This window comes from Phasianus colchicus, chromosome 1 (genome assembly GCF_987193195.1).
Source record: "Phasianus colchicus chromosome 1, bPhaCol1.hap1.1, whole genome shotgun sequence".
Lineage (NCBI taxonomy): Eukaryota > Metazoa > Chordata > Aves > Galliformes > Phasianidae > Phasianus > Phasianus colchicus.
The window spans coordinates 16,170,339-16,183,196 of record NC_143436.1 but is presented as its reverse complement, the minus strand read 5'-3'; the positions used below and the strand labels follow the sequence as shown (position 1 = coordinate 16,183,196).

The following is a 12,858-nucleotide window of genomic DNA, read 5'->3' as shown; positions in this document are numbered from 1 at the left end:
TTGCTTGCATGCAACCTTTGCTTTCTTTTTCTATTAAAATGCTCCTGTCTCAAACCCACAGGGCATTTTTTTTGTTTTGCTTCTTTTTCTTCTGCCTCATTCCCCACCCCTCCCCACCCATGTAACCACGATGCATGAGCAGCCCTGCTTTCCCGGAAATAGCTGAATATCTGCCTCCAGATGGGAAGTGGTGAATGAATTCTTTATTTTGCTTCACTTGTGTCTGCAGCTTTTGCTTTATCTATTAAACTGTCTTTATCTCAGCCCACCAGTTTTCTCCCAGTTTTCTCACTTCCACCTCTTCAGCTCCCCCCACGTCCCACTGGGAGGCAGAGGAAGCGAGTGGCTGCGCGGTGCTGCGCTGCCTGCCGGGAAACACAGCATTCGGTGGTTTGCAAACACAACATTGAGTTACCCATGCAAGACTGATTATTAATTTTTAGAAAGCATGCATTTTAAATATAATATACTCTTATATGAACATACATCAATTTTCTTTTTCACTTGAATTACTCCGTGGGGAAGCTTGTATGATGCTGCGTTTTGGGATTTTAATGAAAACTGTGGTGATAACACACCCATGGTTTGCTGCTGAGCAGTGCTTGCACACCGCCAAGGACTTTCCAGCTTTTCGCACTGCCCTGCCAAGAAGGCTGGGCTTTTGTCTTCGCAAGAAACCATCACACCCACTGAGCCTTGCCCCCCCAGAAATGAGAACACCTGCCTGCCAAACGGAAGTAGCAAATGAATTCCTTGTTCTGCTTTGCCTGCATGGGTAGGTTTTGCTTTACCTAATGAACAGCCTTTATCTCAACCCACATTTTTTTCACTTCTGCCTTCCCAACACCCTCCCCCACCCTGGGTCAGGGGCAGCTGTGCAGTGCTGAGCTGCCAGCCAGGGTTAAAACACAACAACAATTCATTAAACAAATTCATATTTATTTCCTTCTTTTAATATCAGGCCCATACGTCTTTTTTTCTCTAAGAACATCCTGACAAACAAATTTCCTTTTTTTTTTTTTTTTTTTTTTTGTTCAGAACTGTATCAATTTCAATGCTGATTTTAATCTGTTTTATATCACAGTAGTCAATGTCTCTCAACCTTAATTGCTACCACTGGACTTCCAATGGTCAGCCCTAGGAAAGGTAATACACGATCCAAAGAATCTACTTGAGTGAAGAGTCCACTTGACTTCTTGCAGAGTAATTTATTGAATATTTTTTTCACTTGTAACGCTAGCTTAAGTAATCATCCTTCCCCAGCTATTTATACTCTCCTATATTGTCAGAACACAATAAAAAAGAAGCTATTAGCCTCCAGATTCAAAATGCGCTGGACCTAAAAGTAGATTAGACAATTTCTCAGAATTTTATCCCCTTGACAGAATGACTGGTTCTTTTAGGAAAGGCTTGGAGGAAAGAAAATGGTGGCTCTCCTGACTAAGAGGCAGTTAGGATGAGCTGTTCTGATTACCTTCACTCTTTGGGGCAGCTGAAGGTCTGGGAAGAATACAAACATATCTCTGATAAGCACACTTAAGAAAACATCCACAAGACTCCTTTGAAGAAGTAACTGACTCTTCTCGTTCACAGGAAGATGAAGAAATAATTGTCAGCCTCCAGAGTAACATTAATCACCAAGTTACAAATATACTGATTCAGAAGTCTTTCTCTTTGGAGAAAGAGGGAAGCAAGGAGCACGGCTGGAGCAGCACAGCTTCCCTACGTTTTTACAACTACGCACAAAAATCATTATCTGACTAAATGCATAAAAACAGTGTTGGGACACTACCTCTATTAAAACAGCTGACTGCTCTCAGGGATTAAGCCAACAATAAAGATGGAATTGCCAAATTTCTATACTTATGTTTACAGTAACAATGGTTTTGCAGCAGTTGTCTGTGGAAACTGACAGGAATGAAGAAATACTTGTGCAGATGAAGCAGACCTATGTGAAAGTTGAGTTGTTCCATTTTAAATAAATGAAAGTTCATTTATGAACAATCCCAGTTTTGGCTGGCACGAGCAAACAGCTCACATCACAACTGAATTCTCCTTCAGCACCACACCAATTATTACTTGAAAACAAAGAACAAACCTGCTACATTTATATTTCTAAGGCTGGGCATGCAAACAGTCTCTGGCTCTGAGCTTTCAGAGACAGAGGATGGCACTGAGGACCCGTGGCATCCAAAGCTCTGGCAGCTCAGTCTAAGGTCAGCTTATTGGTCCTTCTCCAGCTACTTTTATTCAGTTGGCCCAAATCCATGGAGATGCTGTTCTAGTTTGGGTGTATTTTAATATAACGTATAATAATGTATAAAGCACATAAATTGTTTTCACACAGTTTTTTTCCGAAACAATCCTTGAAAGGGTACACATCAAAGAAGTTATTTAGAAAGTGAATCCACCTAGGCCTTTGACACTGTCTCCCATAGTATTCTCCTGCAGAAGCTGGCAGCCCATGGCTTGGACAAGTACACTCTTGGCTGGGTAAGGAACTGGCTGGAGGGTCAGGCCAAGAGAGTGGTAGTGAATGGAGTTAAATCCAGCTGACAACTTGTCATGATTGATGTTCCCCAGGGTCAGTGCTGGGGCCTATCCTCTTCAATATCTTTATTAATGAGCTGGATGAGGGCATTGAGTGCACCCTCAGTAAGTTTGCGGGTGACACCAAGTTGGCTGGAAGTGTCGATCTGCCTGGGGGTAGCGAGGCCCTACAGAGGGATCTGGACAGGCTGGATTGCTGGGCTGAGGCCAATGGGATGAGGTTCAACAAGACCAAATGCCAGGTCCTGCTCTTTGGCCACAACAACCCCAGGCAATGCTACAGGCTTGGGGCAGAGTAACTGGAAGACTGTAGAGGAAATGGACCTGGGGGTACTGATTGATGCTCAGCTGAACATGAGCCAGCAGTGTGCCCAAGTGGCCAAGAAGGCCAATGGCATTCTGGCTTTCATGAGGAACGGTGTGGCCAGCAGGAACAGGGAAGTGATTGTCCCCCTGTACTCAGCTCTGGTGAGGCCGCATCTTGAGTACTGTGTTCAGTTTTGGGCCCCTCACTGCAAGAAAGACATTGAGGCCCTGGAGCGTGTTCAGAGAAGGGCAACAAAGCTGGTGAGGGGTCTGGAGCACCAGCCTTATGAGGAGCGGCTGAGGGAGCTGGGATTGTTCAGTCTGGAGAAGAGGAGGTTCAGGGGAGACCTTACTGCTCTCTATAACTACCTGAAGGGACGTTGTAGTAAGCTGGGGATCAGCCTTTTCTCTCGTGTAACTGGTGATAGGACTAGAGGGAATGGCTTCAAGCTGTGCCAGGAGAGATTCAGGCTGGACATTAGGAAATACTCCTTCTCTGAAAGAGTGGCAAGGCACTGGAATGGGCTGCGCAGGGAGGTGGTGGAGTCACCGACCCTGGAGGTGTTCAAGGAACGTTTGGATTTTGTGTTGAGGGACATGGTTTAGTGAGAACTGGTGGTGATCGATGGATGGTTGGAGTGGGTGATCCTGTGCGTCTTTTCCAATCTTGGAGATTCTATGATTCTATGAATTTGTACAATGAATACAATATTCGTTCTCAGCCACTATGTGATGGGGGAGGATTACTTAAACAGGTAGTGAAAGAAAGAAAAGAAAATAAGGAAAATTAATAGAGAAAGCCTTGGTACAGTTAAAGCTGTTACACACTTCCTACTACCTAATCCTTTCTCTGCTTTCCCTTACATTACTTTTCTGGGGTCTAAAATAGTTGGTTTCAAATGTGCAAGGGTGATACAGTGAGTCACCAGGGAGCATCCTGCATCCTGTCTGGGAAGGAGAAGTTCATGGGGGTAGCAGTAGAGGATCAGGTCATCTCAGGAGGATTATCATGTTGATGGTTTCTTTTTCCAAATTCTGAGGGTCCCCACATGGGGCTACTTTTCCAACACACTGTTACACCATGCTCTCTCTTTGTTGGTCTGCAACTCCATTTTGCATTCAAACTTATCATATTTATTACACCTGTTTGGTTCTTGCCCTTTGGTTCCATTATTATTTCAAAAAATAGCTTTGCCCATATCCCATGTCTACTCTTCTTTACAAACCACTGGTAAGGTCTCCACAGGTATCCCATACCTCCTCTTTCCATCCTCCACCTCTGCTACTCCGCCTTGTGTCCTATGTTCCCATGGTGCTCCTCTGCACATCATTCTGTGACAGTCACACATACTTTATTCTGCACTAAAAACCTCTTGCTACTTCTGTCTTTAGAAGAATAATAGCTATGTCATGTCATTGCACAAGCCAAAGAGAAACTAGCTAAGCGGTAGCCGCCTGATCTTGAAAAAAACTGCTTTTGTAGCCAAAGAAATCCAAACAAAGCACCAAGTAGGCATAGACAAGTTCAGACAAAACCTGACAAGTCCTAAGACTTCACACGATACAAAACTTGGTAACTGTTCCTAACAGTGGCAGGGCTGCATCTATAGGGCCACAGGTCTTAAATTTTATAGTTAATGTGTGCTTTGCCTAAAGTTCAAATAATACATGCACACACATGAAAATCAAACTATACAGTCTATCAGGAATGCATCTCTAGGATTGTTTTGATGGAGGCCATCACCCATTTATATGTTTTTCTTGAAGCCAGATGGCTGTCTAGGTGGTTTCATTTCAAAGAAAAAACACGCAAGATCAACCTTCTGTTGTCAGCCATCCATAAACGTGGATAAACAGATTTTGTAATCAGCCTGGACACATACTCACAAAACTGCAGGAAAATGAAAAGCAGACTTAGAATCAGGATGAATTTTATATCCTGTGCTCTGTACTATACGGAGTTACAAGCCTAAATAATTTATTATATCTTTTATCATTGCATCTTTCTGCCATACAGATTTCTAAGAAAAAAACAAGGGAGTAAATATACTGGCTGGAGAGAAGAGAGCTTACTAGAAATCAGTCCTTATGACAATCAAAGATAAAAATCAAACATGCTTTTGATACCACAACCACTACAAAGGAACTGCTTAAGACTTTCAGACTGTCAAGCAAATGGAAAGGCAAAAATCCTGAGGCAGTACGTTTTGTTCCTCCATGCAAGAAACCTGAAATTAGATTATTCTCATAAATGAGAATAGGATTTGTTTAATTCCATTCATCCCATTCATTAATATTAAATTTCTGTACAAATTGTGAAACTGTATAGAACTGATCCAAACCAGGCACAGACAACCAATTGCACTTCTGAAGCAATCATAAGGAGTCTACGCTGCCTTCCTGCACATTATGCCTGGCATGGGAATACAGAACGTGCAGAACCCGTCCAGCATAAACACAGAAAGATGAGGACAGTTCACCTGATTCTGCATAAAGCTTAGCAGACCTGTGTCAATGTTTTGCAAGAATTTTACCATCTCTCAGATAACTATAGCATCATTGACACAGGTCCTGGTTTCAGTTGGGACAGAGTTCATTTGCTTCATAGTGCCTGCTGTGATGCTACATTTTTGCTTTAGACTTGGCTTTATGACTGCATGCCATAAGTGATCAAACTACTTCTTCACTTTCCTACAGATACGCAGAAATTACTCTTAGGAAGATAATTCTGCTTGACACCTCCTCAGTAGGTAAATAAACACTAACACGAGGCACAATGAAACTCTACTTCCTTGCAAGATAAGGTTTCATAAAGGCTGTGGTTTAATCAGGAGACTCTAGATCAGTGCAGCCAGTAAATAGTTGGAGCAGAGATTACCATTATATTGATCATGATAAAAACTGAAAAGCTTGAGATCCCACTGTGTAGGTAACTTCACTGAGAGCAGGGAAGATGAGAACAGACCGTGACACTTCTCCAATGTTTAACTTGATTGTAGTCAATGAAGAATATGACAGATAGGGTCACATTCTGGCAGACATATGAGAGCATGCCCAGACACCAGATGAGCAATCTCAAACATTCCTGTTACTTTCTTCCCCTTAACACAGCCTGAAGTTTACCTCAAGCTCACATGAAACCACAAGTTCCTACTTGCAGCTAGTAAGTGTAGATTCAAGTCTAGGTACACGCCTATAATCAGTGTGCTGTGCAAATGCATCTTTGGAAAAATCACAGAATCACTAAGGTTGAAAAAGACCTATAAGATCATCCAGTCCAACCATCCACCTATCACCAATGGTTCTCGCTAAAGAGAAGCTTTTTGGCTGGAAAACAATAGCAGAGTAAAATACAAAAGAACAGCCCATATTCTCTTCCACACATCAACTGGAGAGTCAAGGTCTTGATCCCAGCTTCCACCATATGACAATTATCCAAAGCAATGCCAGCCTGCAATTTGAAAAACAAAAAGCACAGCAGGTCTTCATCAGACCACAAACTCATGATGGAGGGAGCTACTGGGTACACAGGGAGATGACTACAAGACCAACTGACTACACAGTCCTGGACTTCTGCCAATACCAGAGGATCCTCCCAGGTGTCACTTCTAAGTTGTACTGCTGCATTAAATCTGGCTCTTGAGTCATAGAATACAGATCCCTGATAAAATAATCTTAGAGGCTTATAAACCTATAAGTTAGACAAGCTGGAAAAAGACTGAACTTTTTCTTTGATAGACACTGAATAGTAATAATTAGAAAAATTAATTTCTTGCTTTTCTAGCACTTGTAAAACTACAGCCAGTAGTTGGCTGGCATTCAATAAACAATGAGTTTTATACAAAAGGTTTTTGGTCATAAAGAAACCCCAAGAAGAGTAACAACTAACATCCAAAACATCTGTTGAATGCATTTTTCATAGACAAAGCATTGCCCATTGTATGAGATGCACATCTCCCAAAGGCTGCCTCCAGCCCCTACACCAAACTGGCGTGTAGTGCAGTCCCACCTGCTCAGTACTGACACCTGGCTAGTCTGATGACATGGACAGCATGGGCATGCCAGGCACCATGAGTTAGGAAATGCCAACAGAAGAACCACAATAAAATGCAAGTAGAAGCTGTATCCTCGCTGAAAAAAGTAATACAGTAAACAAAAACAAACAACAAAAAAACACACAGAGGTAAAAGTATTGACTAGAATCTGAAATTTCTTTGTGGCGCAGCCAGACATGGAACCTAACACCTTGCACTGCTTCACCTGCCCACCAAACTGCAAGAGGTTCCCACGTTTACTATAATCAAAACAAATATTTAAAACAAAAAATACATATACAAAAGACTAATGATCAGCTGGTAACTACTGATGTAAACTAGCAACCAAATTGGTTCTACAACTCTGTAGATACCAAGGGAAAATTAACAACGTGACTCAAATCATTTTTAAAGCATTTCTCTGCATATGTCTGAAAATAAACAGTTGCTAATTCTGAAAGAATTTCAGCATTTGCTGAACTTTGCACACTTGACTCTCACTGTATTTCACAATTTTGTTTAACCGTACTTTTCCAGAGCTTTAGCCTAGGAATGTTTTTACAGATGAATCACAACCATGTGTTAACGGTTAATCTCTGCTCCAATCATTTCACGCTCAAATCTGAAGCATGATTTTGCAATCAAAAGCTGTCATTGCAGCACATCAAGAAGGGAATCACCCTGGAAATTCCCATCCTGCACTTGACATCAAGAGTTATCAGGATTAGAAAACATTTTTAAAAGTTTTTCTTTCCGTTGTTTAAGCAAAACGGATGTGGCTTTTGAAAGTATGTCAAAGATACATACAAAGAAACTAACATGTAAACAACGTCCTAAGGTTAGTTATAACTAATGTCAGCTATGATCATCTATGTCATACACCTGCAGTTATTAAGCACTGGATGCATTTTCAAATAACTACAAAACTTAGGCTTGAAGAAGACGCTGCAGGCTGATACAACCAGCCCTTGGAATAAATAAAAAAAAAACCACCTTCCCTTTATATATGAACTGAGTCAAAAGCAGCATTAAGAATTCTTATATCTGTAATTCTGATAGGTTATCTGAAGAACCTAAAGTAATGCTAGGGGTCCCGTTTGCTTTAACACCTAACAGCATCCCTTCTGTGCAAACATTGGTTCTGTGCTTGCTGCAGGTAAACTCTGTGGAGATGGGCTGAACATCAGCACCTTCACATCTCAGCCACTGACAGCTCCAGCATTCCAAATTCAACCTTACTACATTTGTCACGTTCTCAGCTTTTTTTTTTAATGATAAAACACGAAAACATGCTTATTAAGGGAATACATTTAGTACGTTTACCAAAAACAAACGAACAAACAAACAAAAATCCCTTAGTAAACGTACAAAGGGAAGAGAGGGAGTGGTCTGACTGAAGTTCCGAGCCCTGAACGTCTGCCCTCACAGCAGCAGTGCTAACAGAGGTAAATCCCAGGCAACCACAGCAGAAAATGGAGCAGTGTGGCACAAACTTTGTCTCATTTTCCATCAGGAAACAACATCGACAGTTCAAGTTATCTGCCGGAAGCTGCCAGTTCTGCTGGCGAGAGGAACCACCGCTCTTCAACTGCTGGGGCACATTTAGAGAGATGACAAAACGAGAGCGAAAACAAACGTAAAAAAAAAAATCACAAAAAATAGTAATTCCAGACCGCTAATGGAAACGTCTCTGCGTTCCACAGAGAGAGAAAGCGCTATTTCTGAAATCCCGGTAAACAAACCGGGGCCAAATAAACGTCGAGGAGCAGAACCGCACGCACTGCGTCCCGTGTTACGGGTCGGCATTTTTAGCAGCAGCGGTCGGGCAAAACGTGACGAGGCTCCGCGCCAGGTTTCCTAAGAGTTTTGCAAGAGAGCCTTACAAATATATTAAAGGATTACTCCGGATGGGAGTTTTTTTCCTTCCCCTCCCGCGGCACTTGGGACAGCTCCAGAAGTTAAACGCCGGCTGAGAAGCAGCGCAGCGCTGCGCTCCCCGGCTCGGCTCCACCGCCGGGCGCTGCCCACAGCCGCGGCTCCGGGGCTGCCCGAGGCGCGGACGCACAGCGCGCCTCCGCGGGAGGGAAACCGCCGCAAGCTCCGCGCCGCCGCCTCACCTGCAGGACACGGAGAGCTCCACCTTGGTGGCCGGGATGCTGGAGCTGAGCACGTTAAAATCCCCCACGGACGCCATGTTCGGGAACCCACCGCTCCTGCCCACCTTCTGCTGCCCCGGCGGCTTCTCCAGCCCGAACATGAGGCAGCGCGGAGGGCGGCCGGCACTGAAGAAGGGAGGGACGGAAAGGAGGAGGCGGCGCCGGGCGGCTCTTCTGCGGCGCGACGGCCGCTGACCGCGCGCGGAGTCCCGGGCGCTGCGCTCCGCTCCGCTTCGCACCGCACCGCCTCGCACCGCCGACTGAGGAGCGGGGCGCTGACGTCACCGCGAGCGGGAGCCGCCTGAAGGGAGTGGAGTCCGGCTGCTTGCCGCCCGCCTGCCGTTCTCTGCCCTGCGCCGACGAGCCCGTCCCGTCCGGTCCCGCAGCCGCTGGCCGCCCACTCTCCCGGTCTGTCAGGGAGAGGATCTCCGCGCCGCCAGCGCCACAACAGCTCCGCACGGGAGACCTCTCCCTGCCCGCTCGCCTTAGCCCGCTGCCAGCCCGAACTCGTGGCTCACGCGGACAAGCCAACTTGAAAGGAAAGGCAAAGCTCTCTCCTGCGAGCAGCGCCCGCTCCCTCACAGCACTCCGCGCCGCCAGGGGGCGCCTCCCCGCCCGGCTCTGCCCCTCAGCGCCCCGCGCCGCCCTCCGGCGGGAGGGGAAGCGCCGGGTTTCTGCCGAAAAGCAGCGTTGCAAGGCTCTGGAGTGAAAAGATGTGTTTCTGCCTTGGCCGTTATGTACACTGAAACGTGAATGTCGTCTTCTCGTGCCTCTGTCTTTCAGTATGGCGGAATTAATGGTTTTTAACGAATCTATTTAAAATAGTTCACAGTAATTGTAAGAGTTCGATTACTTTCTGTCTCACATCATTTTATGTTTGATTTGCTTTCAGTTCCATGGCACATAAGTGGCTCCAAACATATCTCATGGCACTTCTATGGGAAGAAAGGAGTACCACCCCCAGCTCAGATGGGAGAGTAAGGCACAGGCAAGGGAGCCTCTGTGTTGCAGTCGCCTGTATTTACACAACAGAACTGCATGAGTTGTAATTAGATGATACATCATATTTACACAACGTGACTACATAACTACAACCTCTGCAGCTACATGATGTGTAGGGCAAGTCAAAGATCACAGGATATCAGCCCAAGCCCTTTACAAATGTTATCTACCTTGGCTGTTCATGGCTCTATGTATAGAAACAAGGGAGTTTTTTGTGTTTATTATTTATGCATTACTCTGAAGCCACAAACACTGCTTTCCCCCTGTGCTCAGCTCCGGTGAGGCCACACCTCACCTGCTGTGTTCAGTTCTGGGCCTCTGACTAAAAGAAAGACATTGAAGCCCTGGAGTATGTCTAGAGAAGGGCAGTGGAGCTGTGAGTACATCAAAAAACAATTAAAGGAAAACCTGACATTAGACACCTTCTCATCTCCCAGCCAACAGACAGAAGAATGTGCACAGAAAGAAGTAAGGCGGTCCTGTTCACAGGACGTACCTGGTGGCAGAAACCCAAGGAAGGTACCACAGACATCTCTGTTCAAAAAATTCCAACTTCACACCCTGCTCAATCTTCTTGCTTTCAGGAATGTGTGAGCTGAATTTCATTTCTTCCTCTTCCTTCTCCTGTCCATTTGTTGAACACAAAGCATTGATCATCAGATATCGCCATGGTATTTCCTCTTAAATCAGCCTGCTTGAGGTATTCAGTGCAGAAAAGAAGCCACACGCTTTCGCAAGTATGCTAGGTGTGTCTGCAGTCAGCTGTGCCAGCAAGCCGAAAGCCAAAACTGCCAATAAACAAAGCAAATTTAGTTCACTCTTATCTTTTCCAGTACAGTGGTGAGAAGGGATGGATGAAGGATTACTGATACTTCGAGAGATTAATGCCAAGTAGGAACAGGGTGCTAGAGTTCCTAAAAAACCTTTAAACTCCTTTTCAGCTTTGTAATACTGTTAGTCACTCTTTCATAATCGACTGTAAAAATCTCAACTCAAGCAGAAGAGCTCACAGGGCAAGGAATGAATGACTTTAAAAACATGAATAAATATAATATAGATGTAATACATTGCTACATATTGTATAACTTTGGCACGGATAACTGAAACATATATCATGTAAGTGTAATATGACCTTACATTCTTCCCTACTAAGCCACCGTAGATCATTGCTGAAGACAGGAGGTTAGAATGAGGTTAGAATAAAGGCTTTCTTTGATGATGCTATATTTTTATGTTACCTGATTTTAATCTCCTAATTTGCTTACAAAAAATGGAAATGGTTCATTCCATAAATACAGCATTTGATGAAAATAATGGGGGAGCTAAGGTAATTCATGTCGTCAGTATTGCTAGGGACATATCCGCGTTCTCTCATCGCATTTACCAAGGCAGAGATATTTTTCTTTCTAACGTTTCTGCTTCAAGGAAGAACATAGTTCTCAAGCACTGAAAGTGATTTCTACAGGAAAGTTTGGAACTAAAAACTAAGCAAAAGACAGTTGAAAGATATGCACCAATACTCTAAATATACATTATTTTAATTCCAGAGAGGCACCATGTTTTTGCTCATTCTTAAATGCCGTTCTTAAATGCCAGTGAGGTCTAGTGACTATGTCTACAGATTAGGACTGTATACTCTCTCTGGAATTTGCATACAAAATAGCTACCAGATTACAGTGCAAAAGAAACATCAGTGCTGTTTGTTGTATATACTATGCTGACATTTTAGTAAGGTTATTGATTCTGAATATTTTGGATTGGAAAGCAGGACATTTTCCTCTTTTGTAATCATCAGTTTATTATTGTCAGCCATTGCTTATTATCAGACAGCTACATATCTTGTTTCAATACGTGCAATCTAATTTTAGGAATGAGGGACTTACTTGAGGTAATTACAGGATGAACAAGCTACAGATTCCAAAATAACTTTAACATGTAACATTATTGCCTTAGAGCTTTGCTGTTTCCAGGTTTCAGCACTGTAACTGAACCCAAATGCCACAAGATGCAAATGTTGATTACTCCCCTCTACTTCCTCATCATTCTGCCTTGGAGATTCTTAATTTGACATCTCAATAAAAGTTTTAGCATTTAATATTTACAGCCCTAAAAACAAAAACGCACACAAAATCTATGTAAGCTATTCTGTCGGAAGTTAAGGAACTCAGAATGGCATTTTTTCTTCTGCAGATGTGAAAGAATATGAGGAAGAGCTTAGAAATGAGCTTCAGCATTACTGGAGCAAAAGAACTGCCATTCTAACATACCACTTGCACAACAACCCAAATACTAAGTCCAAGTTTGTGATGAATATATGTATTTCCTGGTTCTTCTTCAAGTATTTGTTGAGTAATTCTTTTGATGAACATCCTATAAGCACCATGTTTTTATCCTTGCTGCCGTCAAAGTCTTTCTTTCAAGAAGTGAAATAAGGGAGTGAATTTAGTTGGGAGTAGCTTGGTCCTTTCTGATAGCTGAACATAACACTGAAACAATGCCAATGTCCTAACAGAAAATGCAGTTTTACATCTTTCTTTCCGGGCTTTGATTCCTATGCTTAGCTTTCTTTTGTTTCTTTGTTGACATTGGTTATTTTAGTCCATTGAGCAAAGACAAGACATTTAGCATGGAACTACAAAAAGCACCATGGCTGAATCCACATTACAGGTTTTAAAAACCACCCATAATGCAATGTGTTGATCATTCTTCTAGCATGAATTATCTTCTGTAATTGCATAATTTTGTAGTCTGCTTTTAAATACACAAATACTGATGAAGCTTTGTTTATATAACACTAAAATCTAAAGGAG

At 43.3% G+C, this 12,858-nt stretch overlaps 1 protein-coding gene across 1 annotated transcript in view; it reads right to left on the bottom strand.

Moving 5' to 3' along the window:
• The window catches only part of CPNE8 (copine 8), a 93,319-nt gene extending 83,337 nt beyond the window's left edge, over positions 1 to 9,982 (bottom strand). The window contains exon 1 of the mRNA XM_031601727.2: positions 9,008 to 9,982. Within this exon, the coding sequence (XP_031457587.1) occupies positions 9,008 to 9,147 (140 nt within the window). The 5' untranslated portion in view covers positions 9,148 to 9,982. The remainder of the gene's footprint in view (positions 1 to 9,007) is intronic.
• Positions 9,983 to 12,858: the final 2,876 nt, after the last annotated feature.